This window comes from Ochotona curzoniae, unplaced genomic scaffold (genome assembly GCF_017591425.1).
Source record: "Ochotona curzoniae isolate NIBS_2020 unplaced genomic scaffold, NIBS_Ocur_1.0 contig_1, whole genome shotgun sequence".
Taxonomy (NCBI): Eukaryota; Metazoa; Chordata; class Mammalia; order Lagomorpha; family Ochotonidae; genus Ochotona; species Ochotona curzoniae.
In genome coordinates, this window is record NW_024464918.1 from 17,033,639 (window position 1) to 17,052,528 (window position 18,890).

General features: G+C 49.5%; 1 protein-coding gene across 2 annotated transcripts; it reads left to right on the forward strand.

Moving 5' to 3' along the window:
• The first annotated feature begins 1,097 nt into the window (after nucleotides 1-1,097).
• HAND1 (heart and neural crest derivatives expressed 1) lies at nucleotides 1,098-3,496 on the forward strand. Of its 2 annotated transcripts, XM_040992873.1 has the most exons (3): nucleotides 1,098-1,895; nucleotides 3,240-3,242; nucleotides 3,392-3,496. In XM_040992873.1, the coding sequence occupies exons 1-3, from the start codon at nucleotides 1,353-1,355 to the stop codon at nucleotides 3,494-3,496; spliced, it is 651 nt and encodes a 216-aa protein (XP_040848807.1). In that variant the 5' UTR covers nucleotides 1,098-1,352. The 2 variants fall into 2 exon arrangements, with proteins under 2 accessions (XP_040848807.1, XP_040848720.1); XM_040992786.1 differs by lacking the exon at nucleotides 3,240-3,242.
• The last annotated feature ends 15,394 nt before the right edge of the window (nucleotides 3,497-18,890 follow it).

Below are 18,890 nucleotides of genomic sequence, written 5' to 3' on the forward strand. Positions count from 1 at the left end.
GGGAAAGCCCACTAGGAGACTCGGGCACGCCAGAGCAGTCTGTACGAAGTCACCTCGCAGTGCGCGTGAGACGGCCCGAGCCGCGCCAGCCTCGTGGATGCACGCATCGTGGTCCGTGCCGCAGCAGGTTTGCGGCAGAACCGTGCTGTCTGGCACAGTTGGCTTACTGAGTCAAAAATTCTCAGAGTGGGGGCGGCCCCGCAAAGCCGAGCCCCCGGATTCTGTGCCAGAACTGCGGGAAGAGATGCTTGGAGTCCTGCGGGGTAATATGACCGAGGACCCAAGCCGCCGCCGGAGGGCTTCAGCGTCAGCCGCAGCCGCCCATCAGGCGCGCCTAGGAGGCTGGAATCGGGGATCTCAGCGCTCCAGCTTGCAACGAACCAGAAACACCCATGGACTTGGAGTTTGCCTAAGCATCCCCGTCCGGTTAACCCCCAGCTCCACCCCGTCTCCAGCCTCTGAAATGGCTCCTAGGCTGGCTGGTTGCCGGCCTTTCTGCCCAGGACAAGGCTAGAACTGGTGGACTTGCAGCCAGGGCAAGCACGTATGGCTCCCAATCCGGCAAGAAGGGGCGGATGGCGAAGACAGAGTCGGCGGGGGTTCGGGAAGAACATCGTGGCCTAACTTCTCCCCGCCCCGCCAAGCCGCGTCTTTTCTTCCACCCGCGACGCGGAGCCACGCATTGGTAGCTCCAGAACGAGACCGGCTGGGAGTCCTCTTCTGAATTATAGAAACATAACCCTTGTTTTCTTTGGGCCTTGGTTTCCCTGCCTGTAAATTCGAGGGGTGGGCTGTAGAAGACCTTTTCGCTCCTGGATTCCAGATTCCGGTCCGTGGGTTCGCGGATAGGGTGGTAGCCACAGGCCCGAACGCTGGCGGGCCCCAGCTTCACGCGTCCAGCCGCTACCACCCCCCTCCCCCCCGCCCAGGCGCTGGGAACTGGGGGAGGGGCGGAGGCGGGGCGTCTCTGCTGTCCCCGCAGGCCGCTCCGAGTGGCGTTAGCAGAGCGTAAAACCTGGGACGGCCACCCCCCTTTCTACTCCTCCCCGCCCCCCTGCCATTGGCTCTCGGTAGAGGTTGACTTCAAAGCCGCGGCCTTATATAAACCGGAGCCCGAAGCCGAGTCCGCAGAAGGGTTAAACAGGTCTTAGGGCATCGCTCCCGCGCCCCGGACCAAGACCCGCAGGAAAGCAGAGAGCAGCACGTCTGGTCATTATCCTTGTCCCCAGACTCCCCTGAAGCCTGCACCTAGCAGGGCGCGGCCCCAGAGCCCACCGGTGGCTAAAGTAGTCTCTGGGGCGCATGGGGCGGCGTTAATCGGGCTGGCGGCGCAAGCCAAGAGCCGCTCCAAAATGAACCTCGTGGGCAGCTACGCACATCATCATCACCATCACCACGCGCATCCCACGCACCCCATGCTCCACGAGCCCTTCCTCTTCGGCCCGGCCTCGCGCTGTCACCAGGAGAGGCCCTACTTCCAGAGCTGGCTGCTGAGCCCGGCTGACGCGGCCCCGGACTTCCCTGCGGGAGGGCCACCGCCCACAGCCGCTGCGGCCGCCGCCACTTACGGTCCTGACGCCAGGCCTGGCCAGAGCCCTGGGAGGCTGGAAGCGCTGGGAGGTCGCCTGGGCCGGCGGAAGGGCTCGGGACCCAAGAAGGAGCGGAGACGCACAGAAAGCATTAACAGCGCGTTCGCAGAGCTGCGCGAGTGCATCCCTAACGTGCCGGCTGACACCAAGCTCTCCAAGATCAAGACTCTGCGTCTGGCCACCAGCTACATCGCCTACCTGATGGACGTGCTGGCCAAGGATGCCCAGGCGGGAGATCCCGAGGCTTTTAAAGCTGAACTCAAGAAAGTGGATGGCGGCCGAGATAGCAAACGGAAAAGGGAGTTGGTGAGTCCTGAGACCCAGCTGCTCTAGCGGGAGTGGCGGGGGGGGGGGGGGGGGGGAGGGGGGTCGGTCGGGGGGGGGGAACTGTGCTGTCTCCTGAGATGTTTTTGAAAGGCTACAGAGAGTTCTGAGATGGCCTCCATATCTGAGTGTGTGTGTGTGAGAGACAAATTCATAATTGACTTTATCTGTAATGTGGGATAGGCTCAGGGAACCAGAATCTTAGCCCTTTGGGATTGATTCTCAGGGCTCTGTTAAGAATCCATTGAAAACCTCTGCCAAAGGGGAAATGCACACACACTGGGCACATTACTCCTTTTTGGACAGGTCCCGATCCATCCCTGGGCTCTTCTGGAAGTCAGGTTAATAGGAATGTGGGTAGGAGTATATGGGCTTGCTTAAATATGAGTGTTTGCGGCTGTTACTGTTTTAAAGGCTCATTGCTGTAGATCAGTCCTCAGTACTGAGGCCAAGAGTGGAAAGGGGTGTCAGAGGTGAAGCTGGGGTGAGACAAGTCAGTTCTTTCACTCCTTTGCAAGAGAGCACCCAGGAGGCTCCTCTCTTCAGGGCCCGGGGACTGATTTCGCAGGCAATCTCCATGGCTTGGCACATCCCCAGCACCCCCTCCCAACTTATTTTTGGCTTTGGAAATCCCTTCTCTTGGAAATCCCTTTCTTGCCTCCCCTGGTGTAAGGGCGAACCTTTTTGGCACTCAGTTTTGCTACTCAGGAAGGCGCTGGATGGGTGCAGAGATTTCTGGGCTAGAAAACTGGTTTCCCCACATTGGTACCTCCAGGCCAGGAGCAGCCCCGTTCACTTGGGTTTTATCTGACTGTAGTAAAGTCAGGAGAAAAGGAGAAGCTTGCCGGCCTGGGACCAGGTTGAAAGGCAGATAGCCATCGGGTCTCTGACTGCTGCCTTAGGCTGGGGGAGAGGCTGGCCGCGGTGGCGCCAGGCTGTAAGTTCTGGGGGCAGATCCCGATCCCTCTCCTCGAGCCTACCTCCTTCTGGGAGCCTTGCTTGGATTCCTGCTGGGAGAAGGAAAGAGGAGGATAGGCCAGGCTGACTCCCCTTCCTTCCGGAGCTCTAGCTCAAAATGGACCCAACTCCTTGAATCACGCTGGAGAGTCAGTGGTTGGGCACTGTGTGCATGGAGTGGGTAAAGACCTGCTGATAGCTAGCCCTCCTGATCCCACCCTGCTGATATCTTCTGTAGGCACCGCAAGGGCCTCAGGGTGCGGCAACAGTGTCACCAGCCGCACAGAGGTCTCCTTACCCAACCTTCCCAAGTCGTGCATCCCATCCCGGGTCCCAGGAACTTGGCATGCATAAAGGCTAATTTATGAGCCTGTTTGCCTATTTTGCAAACAGAAATCCGTCACTTATTTAAAGACTCCCGACACCTATTCCCCCAGTCACTCCACGTAGGGTGATTGGAGCAGAAATATTTCAATCTTCTCTTTCTCTTCCTCCCCTCTTCTCCTGTGTCATCCCTTCAGCAGCAGCAAGAAGGCTTCCCTCCGGCTCTGGGCCCTGGAGAAAAGAGGATGAAAGGGCGCACCGGCTGGCCGCAGCAGGTCTGGGCTCTGGAGCTGAACCAGTGAGCTGAGCCCTGAGCCAAGGACGGGCCACGGCTGGCCAACGACCCCCGGGGCCTCAGGAACATAGGACGGCGGTGGGCGGCGAAGTCCAGGCTCTGGGTTGCGGCCGGATTGTGGGAGCCTCTGCTGAATGCTGGCCGGTTGCCTGCTGCAACCACACACTTGGATCGCACGTGCAATGTCATTTGAAATTGTTTTTAATACATTAAGAGAAAGAGAAATATATATATCTATATCTATATATATATCCACCTCCTTTGAGGGTGGTTCTTGGAGGCTCAAGGCAGCAGCAGCAAGGACACTGAGGAGCCAGGCGCCCGAAGATGCACCCTACCCACCCTTCTGGGATGAACTGTGACAGCCTAGTGCCAAGGCCATCCTGCCCTTCTTTTGGCTTTCTCTCCACCCTCGTCTCTTATTAAAACACAGTAAGAAGAACCCGTGGTTCTGGCTGGGGAAGAGAACCAAAAGCAGGAAGATGGAGAGTTCCCTTTTGTTGTTTTCCTTTCCGCAGTAGCATTTTATTTTATTTTATTTTGTGGCTGCATTTCCTACTTAGTTCCAAGGGAAACACACACTCTCTTTTCTTATTCTTTCTCCTTTTATTTTCTTGATTCTTTGTAAATAAAAACTTACCCATGTCGGGAAGTTTTTATGTATTTAAACTACCTAAAGTGCCTGTTGCTCAGGTGTTTGTCTAATGCCTCCATGCCCACCCCTTTTCTACCTCAAAACTGTATGGCCACTCACCGTCCTCCCTTTGCCAAAGCAGTATCTATGCTCTTGATTAATAATAATAATAAAAAAAAAGTTTTCTGAAATTTCCCCAGAGCCTATGTGATGTCTCTGCGGGCTCCAGAGCAGAGCCCCAGTGCTCTAGCCCCTGCTCCAGGGGTAAACACCAAATCGAAGTGAAGGCAAGAAGGCTCAGAGCAAAGCCAAACCCAAACCAAGAAGCAACTTTCTCCTCATAGTGCGAACACAGACGGATGACCTACCTGAATCCGGAGACTGGATCCACAGTCCCTACCTGCTTTGTGGGTTAGTAGGCATGCTGCCACATGCACACAGTGGTTTGGGTAAGGAAGGGCGCCTATCCCATAAGGAAAGAACATTTGCAGGGCCATGTGGCTCGTGGCTTGGAAGCGGGGTGTAGGCTCTGGAATCTTTCTGGAGCCTGTGAAATTCTGAACTTGGAGGCTGGGCACCACCCTTATGAGACCGAAGGCTGTGCAGGGAGCTACAAGAGTGGGCTTAGCACAGCTCCCAGCAGGCAGGAAACTGGAACCAGCGGTGGCCACTGTGATTTTATGGATATGTAAAAGAAGCTTGGAGGCGATTATGCCTGCATGCAAACATTTTGGTTTCTCTCTGGCCACAGAGCATCCCCCAGGTTCATGAGAGCCCATGGACTTGTGCAAAGAAAGAGAATGTCTGCTGGCAATCTGGTTCTGATGCCGGATAGCGACCTCTGAGTCCCCCCATGCACACCCTTGCCTGGCTGTGCGAGTGAACAAATTTGCCCAGGAGCAAGCATGTGAGTTGGGCTATGCTGGGGGCAGATAAACAAGGGTGGTTATGTTTTCGTAACAATAATGGGTAAATACCGAGTTGAGTAAGCATGTGCCAGTACCTCCTAACGCTGACTTGCTGACTTGGATTTCCAACACTCCCCGCTGAGGAGGTGGCAGGGGGCGCACAGTCCTGCAGCGTTTCCACTCTACATCCCTGGGCTGGGCGTTAGCCTCAGGGACCAGAAGGGAGGCACTGGGCAGCTCTAGGGTCCTTATTATTGCAGCATAGGCGTGCCTCAGACGCCTCACCCGGGCATGGGGTGAATATGGGGCCCTATTAGCCTTGGCTATAAACACCATGGCAGGAGCTGACAGTCCACCCGGGTCTTCTCGGACACGAACGAGTTAATAAAAGATGGGGGAAGTGAGCGTCACCCTACGTCTTCCCCACCCCGTTACCCCTAGTTTGTTCTTTATTCCCTCTAGTCCCGCAGCCAGATCAAAAAGGCCTGCAGTTTAACGAGGGCAACACCTCGCGGTAATGAGCCGCTGCAGCACGCACCCCTCCCCCGGCCTCAGCCCTAAGGGCCTCCTCTGGGAAGAACACACACCACAAAAAGAAAAGTTTCTAAACGTTCCAAGAGGGTTTAGAAATCAGAAGTCTAGAAATCCTGGAACACAAGGGGGAAACTGAATCCCAGTGAGCCAGTGATCTAAATTCCTCCCCACCCCTGCCCCCAGACCTAGTGTAGATTCGAACCCAGGACTAGTGTAGATTCGGACAGACCTCCAGGGCTATACATAGGGTCCAGCTCCCGTGGTTATTTTTAGCTGGGGGAAGTATCCCAGGCACGGGAGGAATGTGCACCCGTGTGCTTTCCTTGCTGGTGAAGCAGTAGGATACTGAGGGGTTCAACGGCCACTGCAACAGGGAACCCTCCTCCTCTGTCATTTGCCAGAGATGGAGCTCCAGCCTGACTTAATCCCCAGGTCAGACCCTGAGCCTGGGAACTGGTGCCCAAAGGGATGTTTGCCCACCTTCCTCCCTCCCCCTGCCACCAACCCAGGCCTTCACTCCAACAAGGAACCAAGGAATGAAGGACTTGAGCCCTGTCCTAGGCCCTCAGGGCACAACAGGGAAGCAGAGCCACCAGTTTAACAAGGGTCCTACTCCCTCACTCCACCAGCTCCCATCCTGCTCTGTTAGCTGAATCTTTCTTATTCTCAGTCCAGGATTCCTCAATCCTGAAGAGGCCATGTGATTATTCTTTCTGAATTAAATATGTAATTAAAAAAAAGCTATTTATTTTATTTTTATTGCAAAGTCGACACAGAGAGAGGAGGAGAGACAGAGAGGAAGATCCTGTCTGATGATTCACTCCCCAAACGACTGCAAAGGCTGGAGCTGAGTCAATCCTCCAGGTCCCCCACGTGCGTGCGTGCAGAGTCCCAAGGCTTTGGGCCGTTCTGAACTGCTTTCCCAGGCCACAAGTAAGGAGCTGGATTGGAAGTGGGGCTGCAGGGATTAGAACTGGCGCCCACATGGGATCCTGGGTATGCAAGGCGAGGACGTTAGCTGCTAGGCTACTGTGCTGGGCCCAAATATGTAATTTTTTTTTTTTTTTTAACATAGGGGGAAATCAGTGTGGTATTGAACTTAAGAATAAATTCCAGAATTTATCATGGTACAAAGCTTTGACTACAGGCCTTTTTGGAGAGTGAGAACTAGGGATGGATCCCCACAAACTGTAATTACAGAACTGGTTAAAGAAATCCTATTGAGTTACCACTCACTTGCTAGGGGAAAAAATGTGAGAACTGAATGCAAATTCCTCACGATGCATGGAGCAGAAAGCTCCTCCTGCATTGCTAAATATTGTCCATGGTGAGTGCCACATCAAGGATAAATAGATAAACAGCCATGGAGAAAAAAGTGGAGTCTTAAAACATTCATATTTCCACTTCTGACTTGTGGGAGAGAGGGTGATTTTCACTTCTCCTCCTGCTTAGCTATATTTTTCCAAATGTTGTTTTTACAATGAATATGGATTTACTTTTACAGTAAAAATTAAGCTGCGACTTCCTCCTAATTTTTCCTGCTGCCAGCACACTTAGATTGCGTTCTCATGTTTATTCAACAATCGTTTGCTCCCCACGTGCTCCTCACAGGACAATATAAATGACTAAGAAAAAAGTCCTGGTAGTAACTAGTCATTAACCTGTAATGGTAATTATCTTGAAGACCATGCTGTTTGCTTCAACACAGGAAATTGTTTTTGCTTTTTTTTTTTAAACATGTAAACCCTTTTGATAAATGCCATTATAATAATAGTTACCATTCAGAAAAGGAATGGTGTAAACCCTGAGGTGGCATTATTTCATAGAACCCTCACAAGGGCTCTGTGAGATTGACGTGGAGGCATGGGAGCTCAGAGAGGTGGAAGACTTCACTCAAGGTCATTGAGACCAAGAAAAGCAGGCTTGGATCAACATGCAGTTCTGCGAGTGGTTAGAGCCCTGGCTTTTCTCTATACCTTGGAGCACCTCCAGGGTGTGTGTGTGTATATGCACGCGTGCATATGTGCACCCAAATTCTGCTTCTCACAATCCAGTGCTCCTTGTTCCTCACAGTATGTAGAAAAAGAAAAAGAGGAAGGATGTACTCACCAGAGTGTAGGGTTTGACCACCAGCCTTCTGCCTGGAACCTTCTTTCCATGCTAGGTCTCCGAGTGGCTCCATCTATAAAATGAGGCAGAGGGTGGGCTCCAAGATCTGGAGATGCTTTTCTGACTACCTAATTGTGATGCCCAGAATTGACTGTCTGCTGGGGATAACTCAGTACAATGTGGGATCCTGGCTGCAGCCTCTGGCATTGGCACAACACATTCTCCTGTCCACGTGCTCGCATACTCCTACTAGCACGTTTTCTTCACCACTGGCTAGAAGGCAGCTGGGGCAGGAGATTCATGGAGGTGAAGTGACCAGCTTAGGGTGCCAGAGCCCACTGAGCAGGGTGACAAGGTGGGCCGGCAGGCTTCAGCTCCGGGGCTCTGGAGAGGGTCAGGGGAGAAAACCCCGCTGTGTGATGGCTCTCTTCAAGCCACTAACAGTTGAGCTAATGATCTTGCCTAATCCTCGTAAAAGAAATGAAACTAAGGAATCAGTCAGCCTCATTTTTAAATGAAAAGTGACTGGGAATAAAAAAAATATGCACCCTCTAAAGTGTCTGAAACTAGACTCCTGATTTAAACCCAATTTGTTTGGAAAAAAAAAATTTTTTTTTCCAGTGGAGAGAGTTTTTACAGCTGAGCACTCCCAAACCCATAAAAAACAAGGTTTATATGGGAAATGGTGAAAGACTCTTAACTATAATACACAGCGTCTAATGTAAGCAGACAGAAACACTATATAAAGCTCCTACAAATGTTATTACAACAAACAGAAAAGCACATTTATCCCCACAGAATGGACAACGGAAGGCCAGAAAGGCACATGCTGAGATGTCTGAATACCCCATGGTGCTGATGCCTCCACCATCTCTCCCCACCATCCCCTTGTTGTCCCCAAAGGGAAGCAAGGCCCACACAGGGGAGGGACTGCTCGGGGTCCTGAGGCAGCCAACCTCTTCTTTTCCTGCCTTTTGTTTATTTGGCATCTTCTACCTCCAGTGCAAGGCACAGCAGCACCATGTGGTGGCCCAGAGACCCTGCACACATGCCACTCTCCATTTCCTCATCTACTAAGTGAAGGAGGAGATCGTCCCAACATCCGTCCTGGAGTTTCCAAGGATGAAATGAAATAAGACAAGCAAATTAGTGGGTATGGTGTCCTGAGCCACAGCTACTTTTACTGTTTTATTTAATACCTACCACAGCCTTGTGAGGGAGTGAAGTTTTATTTTGATTTGTTTGTAAAAGCAGGGGAACTTTCCACAGGGACAAATTTTAGTGACTTGCCCAAGAGCACACAGCCAGGAATGAATTCCAGATTTAAAGCTCTGACAGGTATACTTCACATCATCAAAGTAAATCAAGGGCCAGGCAGGTGGCAGCAATTATATATATTTTTAAAGGATTTAATTATTTGAAAGGTAGAGAAAGAGATATTTTCCATTTGTTAGTTTGCTACTGAAATGGCAGCCAGGAGCTTCCTCTAAGTATTCCACCTGAGTACAAGGGAGCCGAACACTTGGGCCATCCTCTGCTGCTTCCCAGGCCATAAACAGGGAGCTGGATTGCAAATGAAGCAGCTGGGATTGGAATCAGTATCCATTTGAGATGCTGGCATAGCAGGCAGTGGCTTTACCCACTGTACCACAGTACCAGCCCCAGTTACATTTTTGAAGCCGTATCAGGCAGCATTGTGCAATAGAAGTACAATGTAAGGCACAAATGAATCATGTGAAAATCTAGTAGCTGTGTTGATACATAAAGAGAAACAGCTAAAGATATTTTTTTTAATACAGTAACTTAATTTATAACACAAAATTCAAAATTTATTTGAAAGACAGAGTGGCAGTGAGAGGGGAAAGTCAGATTTTTCTATCTGCTGCTTCACTCCCCAAATGCATGCAACAGCCAGGGCTGGGCCAGGCTGAACTCAGAAGCCTGGAACTCCAAGCACCTAGCTATCACGGCCTGCATTCCCAGCAGCATCAGCAGGAAGCTGGATTGAAAGTGGAAAAGATTCAGCTCAAACCAGAACTCTGATAGGAGCTATGGGTGTCCCAGTGGTGGCTTAACTTGCTGTGCCACAATGCCTGTCCAAAATATAATTTTAATGTTAATGTAAAAAATTTCTGAGATCCTTACATTTTAAAAAAAAGATTTGTTTTTATTGAAAAGGCTGATTTACAGAGAGAAGGAGAGACAGAAAGATCTTCCATCCGTTGATTCACTCCCCAGATGGACACAGGAGCCAGAGCTGAGCAGATTCAAAGCTATGAGCCAGGAGCTTCCTCCGAGTCTCCCATGTAGGTGCAGGGTCCCGAAGCTTTGGGCTGTCCTCCACTGAAGTCCCAGGCGATTAGCAGGAAGTTGGATGGGCAGTGGAGCAGCTGAGACATGAATCAGTACTCACAGGGGATCCCAGTGCTTGCAAGCAACATGTCTGCCCCATCAAGTATTTAATAGCCAGATATGGTGAGGGCTTACCATGTTGAACATTGCCGATGTGAAAGCATAGGAATTTTAAAGGCAGAGCATGTCACAGAATAGCCACATGTTTAATTGAGCATTGACCATTCATTAGGTAGCTAATACTTGACACTGAAGGGCTCATTACTTTTTTTGATTTTATTTTTGATGCTGTTCACATAGTTGACAAGAATGCATGCCCATGAAGAGCACTGATTAGGGCGGAGAGGGTCAAGGCATGGGGAAGGCAGGTGGGACAAATGCTTCCTATTTTCCTTTTCTTCCCTTTTCTCCTATATCTGGGGAGGGGAAAGGGAGTGAGACATGGGGAGAGGGCTGCTCTCAGCTGCCAAGCTATATCAGTATTCAGGGATGTGGGGGGTCCACTTGATGTCATCTTAGAAACCCTGATGAAGTGGGGAAGAATGTTCCAAAAGTATTTCCTGAATGGTTTTGATAGTTCCAAGATGTGGCTGCTTCTGCTGCTCCAAGTTTAAGAAAATCCTTCCAACGTCCATTAGCTCACAGTCCATCTTAGAGCACCCACTCACCAAAACCCTTGCTGCCAAAGCTTGACCAGGAGAGTTGTCCAACCTGTTCTGCTCTCCATCTTCTGACATGACACTCAACATCCTATGCAGGTCTGCAAGTGCAGTGGCCTGGTCAGTGAAGTCCCCAGAAGTCATTCCTCATCTGTAATGTACTTCTCCCTCAGCGGTTCCCCTTCCCACATATCCTCAAGCCCCTTCTCCTGAGCAATCCATAGCCTCTATGCCTGCGAGTGCGCAAGTCCTGGAGCCCGGTCTATTGGTGTCTGATGGCGTGTGGTGTCTTGTCTAAGGGCTCATTTCCGAGATCAGGCACGTTCAAGGTGGTATGGCCGTAGACGACAACTAAGGGCTCATTTCCTTCTGCAAGACATGGCAGTACATCATTTCTTCAGTTACGTAAATGTCAAACAGGAATGCTGGGTTGCAGATTCAACCTCCTGTGACTCACAAACCTACGTTAGCTGTTGAGTCCCCCAATTCCCTAGGGGCTGGACTTACTAGAGGGACACAGAATGTCCTCAGACATTTTGCCTAGTTCCAGATCCAAGTATACTACAAGTCAAGTGGCTTTGGCCCAATCATTCCCTTAAGTTCCAGTTTCTTCTCCAAAGTGGTTGACAATAGCTTATTTTTAACTAGGCTTAAAGGGGAGAAGGTCTTTGACAGTGTTTTGAAGTAGAAAATACAGCACATGAGACCAGGCCAAGGTCAAGACAGAGGTCTGGATGAGCCTCCAGGCCTGATCTTAAGCAGAGAAGCTGGCTAGGAGGGCAGAATGGCACTGGGCACGTTTCTTGAGTTCTAGCCCCAGGGTTCTCTACTGGGAATGGGAAAGCAGACTAGCTTCCAAAGATGTGGTGAAGCGCCAGTGATGACTCCGACAGCTTTTGGCTTGCCTCTGAGTGGGCAGGTGTGAGACACTAACTCTTACTACTGTCCAGCTTGGCTGCTGGACCTGCTTTGAAGCAACAGTGTGTAGTGAGCGTCAGGGGGAGGCCCATGGCTGAAGTGGATATTCAGGTAGTCAGTAGGTGGCATGTAGGATTATCGCAACAATTGGTGTGGCAGAAAAGGTACTGCACTCATGGGCCAAAATAACTGCATTGAGGTTATCCTGTGATCTTAGCTTCTTCCTTGTCTTTGCTGGACTTTGGTGCCATCTATGAGATAGAACAGTCACAGACACATTTTTTTTCTTATGCTTTGTCTAGGATTTTTGCCACAATATGAATGAAAGCATTCACCAAATGCAGTATCTTTTTTTTTTTTTCAAATGCAGTATCTTTAAGGAAAGAAAATGCTCTTGAGCTTTCCCATATACTGTGGCTGCCTAGCGATTGAGGGGAGGGCGCCCCCTGGTGGTATCACTCCTTCCACTGCACTCACAGCACTGAAGAGTCCTAATTCCTCCTGCACAGTGAGTCCAAAGCTTCAGCACTCCCTTTCTTGGCGCAGAGAGGGCGCCCAGCAAGTTCATGGAATCAGAAGTCTTGGATTAGAGGCTGACTCTGCAGGGACGCTGGGATTTTGGAATCCAAGATCCCAGACATTCTTCCCAACAATCATACAGGTGAGGATATTCTGGTATAGCAGCTTAAGCCACTTGCCAGGGCCACAACCCAAAGTAAAATGCCAGTCCTGGTTGTTCAACTTTGGATTCAGTTTCAGGCTAATGTGCTGAGAAAGTCAGTGGATGCAGGCCCAAGTACTTGAGTATTTGCCACCTACTTGGGAGGCCCAGGCGGAGTTCTAGGCTTTTGATTTAATTCTGGCCTATTTGGAAAGTGAATCAGATGCAGCAAAAATTTTACTTGACTTTCGAAAAAATAAATAAACCCTTGTTTAAAACATTAAAATGTATACTTTCTTCTTCTTGCTACTGTGAATAGAAGGCAGTCCAAAGTCCTACAGCTGCTACTGTAGTGGATTGATAAAATGTAGAAGGTAGGATCCCACTACACCAACCACTGTAATTCCAAGTTCTTCCAAGAGTTTTTGCTACTCTTCCATCTCCCCAACACAGTCAGCATTCCCTTCTCCATGTGTGTGGAGAGGGTGGGGAGGACATTGGAGCATGGAATATGAGGTTATGGATAAAATATCCTAGGTCACAACTTCTTTGAGCTTTAGTGTCCCATCTGAAAATTTGGGGTGATAAGAACTTCTGTGCTGGCTTCAATGAGGATATGACCACACACTGAAATACGGGAGCACAAAGATACTTGTTAATACGTGCTTAATAAATAATGGCTACGGGGCCAGTGTTGTGGGGGCAGCAAATTGAGCCACTGCCTTTGATGCTCACATCCCAGATGAGTGTTGTTCGAATCCTGGCTGCTCCACTTTTAATCAATCCAGCTCCCTGCTATTGCACCTATGAATGCAGCAGATGTCAAAAATCCTTTGTGTCCTGCATCCAAGATGCAGTTGCAGACTTCTGACTTCAGCCTGGCCTAGTCCTGGCTGTTTCAATTACTTGAGGAGTGAACCAATGAGTGAAAGAGCACTCTCTTCCTTTGTATAACTCTCAGCAGCAACAAGGGGCCAGTACTGTGGTGTAAAGCCGCTGCCTGTGATGCCAACATCCCAAATGGGCTCTGGTAATGGTTCCAGTTGCTCCACCTGTGATCCAGGTCCCTGCTAATGGACTGGAAAAAGCAGCAAAAGATGGCTCAAGTGCTTGGGCCCCAGTATCCATGTGGAAGACATGGATAAACCTCCTGGCCTTGGGTTGATCCAGTGTTGGCTGTAACAGCTAACTAGGGAGTGAAACAGTGGCTGGAACAGCTTTCTCTCTTTGCTTTTCAAACAAAATCATATACTGGGAGATATGTGTGTGTGTGTGTGTGTGTGTATATATATATATAAAACCCAGCATAGTAGTCTAGTGACTAAGGTCTTTTCCTTGCATGTACCAGGAGCCCATATGGGCACCCGTTTTTGTTTTTTGTTTTTTTCAATGATCTTTACATAGTTTATCATAGTTTATTAGGGCTCAAAGGGATACAGGAAAGTGGATAAGACCATTATTTCCACACTCTTTTTTCCTTCCTATATCTGGAGGAAAGGGACAAAGGGAGAAGCCACACCCACCTTCCCAACCATCCCAGGGTCCCTGATGTGGGGCATGCTCCAAGGGTACTACTCAAGTGGTTTCGTTAGTTCAACTGTTCTGAATTGCTGCCAATCTCACCATTCCAAGCACGATGAAATCTCTTCAGAATCCACTGGCTGACACAGTCCACCCCAGCATCTCTACTTTTCCAGATTTTCATTGCCAAGTCTTGGCTGGGGTAGTTGATCAATTTGTTCTGCCCTCTGATGTTATATCAGGTGTCCTCTGCAGGCTCCAATGTGCTACCATATCCTTCGTGTGCACCTGGATATGCTGTCCACTGCTCTGTCTGAGTCACTGAGGAGGCTCAGCTTTGACCAAGTCAGACCATGGAACTTGCACTTCTCTTTATGGTTGGGTTTCTGAGTCTGGCAGTTCAACTGGGAGGATCCCCAAAGAAATTTCATCTGAAGTGATCCCAGACCAGATTCTTGGGTGTGTTTGCCAGTACAGGGCCCAGCACAGTCCATCGCCCCATCAGCCTATGCATATGTTGGAGGTTGCAATTGCTGGGTCAGTTCTGCCTCCAGCCCCGTCTTCTACACATACCAATGGTTGTTGGAGCCCATCCTGAACCTGCCCACCACAAACTTGGCCACGTAAACCAGTGGGAGCTGCAGCCTAGTTGGGGTAACTCCATTAACCCTCACCAGGTCTGCTCCCCTGCTGGTTCCCATGCTTGCCAGTATGTATAGCAGACTGGTCCAGTCTGTCCCACATCCCATTCAGCTCTCATATATGTCAATGGGCATTGAAACTTAGTTCACTCCAACCTATCCAGCCCACACACCTACCGATGGGTGCTACTCTCTGTCTAGCCAAGCCTGCCCCAGTCCTGTTTCTCATGCTCACCAAATGAAGTGGCAACCCAGGAGGCAACCCACTATTTCCCTACCTGGCTCACTCCCACTCCCAGATCATGTACTCTCCAGATGGTTTTGCAATTTGGCTTGACAGAATTAGCCCCCTGTGCCAGCATCTGTCAGCTGATGCTGCAGCAGAGCCCAACCAACTCATACCCACTCTGACTTATACTTGTACCAGTAGGAATATTCAACCCAGCCTGGCTTTTCCCTGGTCCAGCTCACATGAAGCCAACAGGTGTTGCAGCACTGCTGGGTCTGGCCTGCCCCAACCCAACTCAAGCTCTCCAGTGGGAGTGGTGATCCAGCAAGGGAGCCCTCCACATTTCCCCTACCAGCTTTGCCTACCCTCCCCCGACTGGGTCTTGTGTGTACTGGTTGGGTGCCACAATCTGGTCTGGCATGCCTGCCTCACCTCAGCTTTTGCCAGTAGTGCTTTAGCCTAGCCTGGCCTGGCCTACCTCCAATTCAGCTCAGGTTGGTGGGGGCTACAGCCTAGCCCAGCCTAGTTGGCACCCAGTCCAAGCCCTCATGTGTACAGGTGTGTGTTGCGACAGAAATTGGCCCAACCCACTCTCCATTCTGGTGCTCGGATTTGCCAGCGGGTGATGTGAACTGGCCCTGCCTGGTTCACCCCCAACCTATGCCAAATGTATGCCGCTGGGTACAGTTCCCTGGCCTTGTCTGGGCTGTTCCCTATCATGGTTCTGGCACTCACCTGCAAGGACTGTGTCCTGACAGAACAGTTTCCCAGGTTTCCCCATCAGAACCTTTCCCAATGCCAGATCTCGCATACACAGGTGGGTCCATGGGCCAGCTCTACTCAGTTCACCTCCTGACCTAGCAGGAACAATGATGGGCACTAATTCTAATTCTAGCTGCTCTGCTTGCCATCCAGCTCCCTGCTGGTAGCCTGGGAGGGCAGTTGAGGACAGCCCAAAGCCTTGGGACTCTGTACCCACGTGGGAGACCCAGAATAAGCTCCTGGCTCCTGGTTTCAGATCAGCTCAGCTCCAGCCACTGCAGCCGTTTGGGGAGTGAACTAGCAGATGGGAGTCCTTTCTTTCTGTGTCTCCTTCTCTTTATATATCTGCCTTTCCAATAAAAATAAATCTTTAAATATATACATAACATAAACAATGGCTACATTCCTGAGGCCTGCCATCCTGAGCACCTTTTCATATCCAGCTGTGCAATCATGGTTCCTTGGCAGCAATATGCATAGTATGCACTTGAAAATGGTATCAGCAGCCACAGATAAATACTTCAGAAGGTGAAGGAGCCTCCTTAAAAAATGATGGGTGGCTCAACTAGCTAATCCTCCGCTTGCAAGTGCCAACATTCCATATAGGTGCTGGTCCACTTCCCATCCTGTTCTCTGCTTGTAGCCTGGGAAAGCAGTAGAGGATGAAACAAAGGCTTGGGACCCTATACCCACATGGGAGAATCAGAAGAAGCTCCTAGCTCCTGGCTTTGGATTGGCTTAGCTCCAGCCATTTGGGGAATGAACCAGCAAGTGGAAGATCTTTCTTGCCTTCTCTGAGTAAATCTGCCTTTCAATAAAAATAAAATAAATTTTTTATAAGAGAGAGAGAAATAGTGAATCTGTTTAAAATGACAAACTAGGGCCCGGCGCGGTGGCGCAAGTGGTTAAAGGTCCTCACCTTGCACGCCCGGGATCCCATATGGGCGCCGGTTCTAATCCTGGCAGCCCCGCTTCCCTTCCAGCTCCCTGCTTGTGGCCTGGGAAAGCAGTCGAGGACAGCCCAAAGCTTTGGGAACCTGCACCCGCGTGGGAGACCCGGAAGAGGCTCCTGGCTTCGGATCGGCATAGTATCGGCCCGTTGCGCTCACTTGGGGAGTGAATCATCGGACGGAAGATCTTCCTCTCTGTCTCTCCTCTCTGTATATCCGCCTTTCCAATGAAAAAATAATAAAAATAAATCTTTAAAATGACAAACTATCAGAGCTAAGATGAACCACCAAAAACAGGCAGAGTTCTCCCTAACCTGGCCTCCCCTCCGTTCTTACTCTTCAGGTTCACCAAGCTGCATAAGATCCAGTTTCACTTGATGGTTGCTTGTTGACAAAACTAAGTCTGAGCCCCATCTGACCATGATGGTCCAGCTCACTGAGCATCTCCCCCTGAAGCTCTTCCCCTTCCTCTCACTCTGTCACCTAGGCAGGTGGCAGAGGTGTTAATGGGGCACAGGTACCCTCCCACTGCTGATCTATCCACATGCAGCCCTGCTGGTGGCTATGAGCCCTCGGGAAGCTTCATTCACTTCTTAGCTTAAGTAAGTGTGCTAAGGATGCTACGTCTCACTGGCTTCCCTAGGACTTTTAAGAGCCCATTTTACTGATGCTCCTTCTTCAGTTGAGTGGGGCTGGACCTGGGGTTCTGTGCCTTGCTCCCAGATTCTGCCATCTTGGTAGCAGAAGGGCTGTGTTTCACTCCTAAGTGAGTCTTGATCCTTTCTGAAATTTCCTGCTCCTGGAGCACAGTTTATTCCCATAGACACCTGCCCACAACAGATGCTAATTTTCTTGACCATAGTTCATTGTGTGCATTAGCAGAATTTTGGAATGAGGAGCAGGAGTTGGGAACTGAACCTAATATGAGACATGGCACCTTCATTGGCATCTTAATTGCTATTCTAGAAGCCCACCACCTCAGAACTCTGACTCGGTATACAGGCTGTATTTAGTTCTTCACTGTTCCAAACAATGCTCCTGTTAGATATCACCTTGCCCATATAGCAGGCAGCACAGCAAGGGTGGACTCTGGGACCTGTGCTAAGACTCTCATCTCCACCACTTGCTGATGATTCTGGACAAGCCATCTCACCATTCATCTTTTATCTACAACAAGGATTACAATGGTTTGTATCTCATAGAGTTGTCAAGACACATGAGATGCTTACTATGGGACCTATCACATAGTCAGCCATTGGTGACAACTTGGTACCAATTTGGGAGGTGTAAGGGGAGGATTTGCTGAGGCTTTCCCTCTACTGGTGTGACCCACAATTTCACTGCTTTCCTCTGTGTGATAAAAACCCAGAGACAGAGATAGCTCTTTACAACTCCAAGTGCTGCCAAATTTAAGTTGTTTTCCCATCTTCTACTTTCTACCTGTCTTAGGAATATGCAATTTAAATTATGCAAGCAGATAGTATTTTGAGGGCATCTTAAGAATTATTTTGCTATTTTACAATTATGGTGAAAATGATCTCTGCCTGTTATCAACAGTTTAGAGGATGCCAAGAAATTACAAAGGAGAAAGTAAAGCTCACTCCCCAAACCATCAACCAAGTCTAACCACGATCAGCCTGCTGGTTGTGGCCTCTTTTTCACTTGCTACCTCTGTAGTGCCCAGGGCAGGGCAGGGCAGGCTTCAGCTGCTGAATAAACGTTGACCTCAACTGGATTGAATTATTAACAGTGGTCCACTCTAGTTCTGTCCCTCTCAGTCAACCTCTGACAGTTTCATTAACCCCATTAAATCATGCAGGTGCCTTTCTACCTCCTGGGTTTAATTCCTGTTCAGTTCTGGTAAGTTGAAACCTGGCTAGGAGAGTGGATGTATCTTGTTAACCTCCATTAAACCCTATTAAATTTCCTAACGAGTCTCAGAGACTTCTTGGAATACCTCATTAAAGTTTAGTCAATCCCGTTTATCAGCACAAGGGTTAACTGTTGTGGCTGTGCTGCTTCAAAGCTCGGCATTCTGAGTTCTTTGATGGCAGGACCTGACAACAGTGTCCCCAGGGCCAGATGAAGCTTGGCTCTGGTCCCAGAAGTTCCTCGACCTCTCTGAGTCTGTATTTATACCTCTATAAATTGGAATTAATAGCAGTTCCTATTTTATATGATTGTAGAGATTAAATGAAATAATGTGCATGAAATCATTAGAACATTGGCATGCACCCTGTCCTTGGTAGCTATTATTATTCCTGGATGTGGAAAAGCCTTGGAAATTTAAAAAGTTTTATAAATGAAAAGTTTCAATCACCAACATTTACAGTGGCCAACATGCCAGGCACTGCACTGGGAATTGTGGCCTGTTCCAACTCTGACCCTGTATAGACTGAAGGCTATCTGTTTGAATGATGTGCCTTAATGGTATCTTTGTGGCTGCCCTGTCATTCTATGTGCTCAGGCTGACACTGACCTGTTTTGATGCTCAACGTAGCTACTTTGCTGTCCTGAGCCTTA

Excerpts from the sequence above, each read along its gene's own strand:
- HAND1 (XM_040992873.1), top strand. The coding sequence starts at position 1,353 with ATGAACCTCGTGGGCAGCTACGCACATCATCATCACCATCACCACGCG.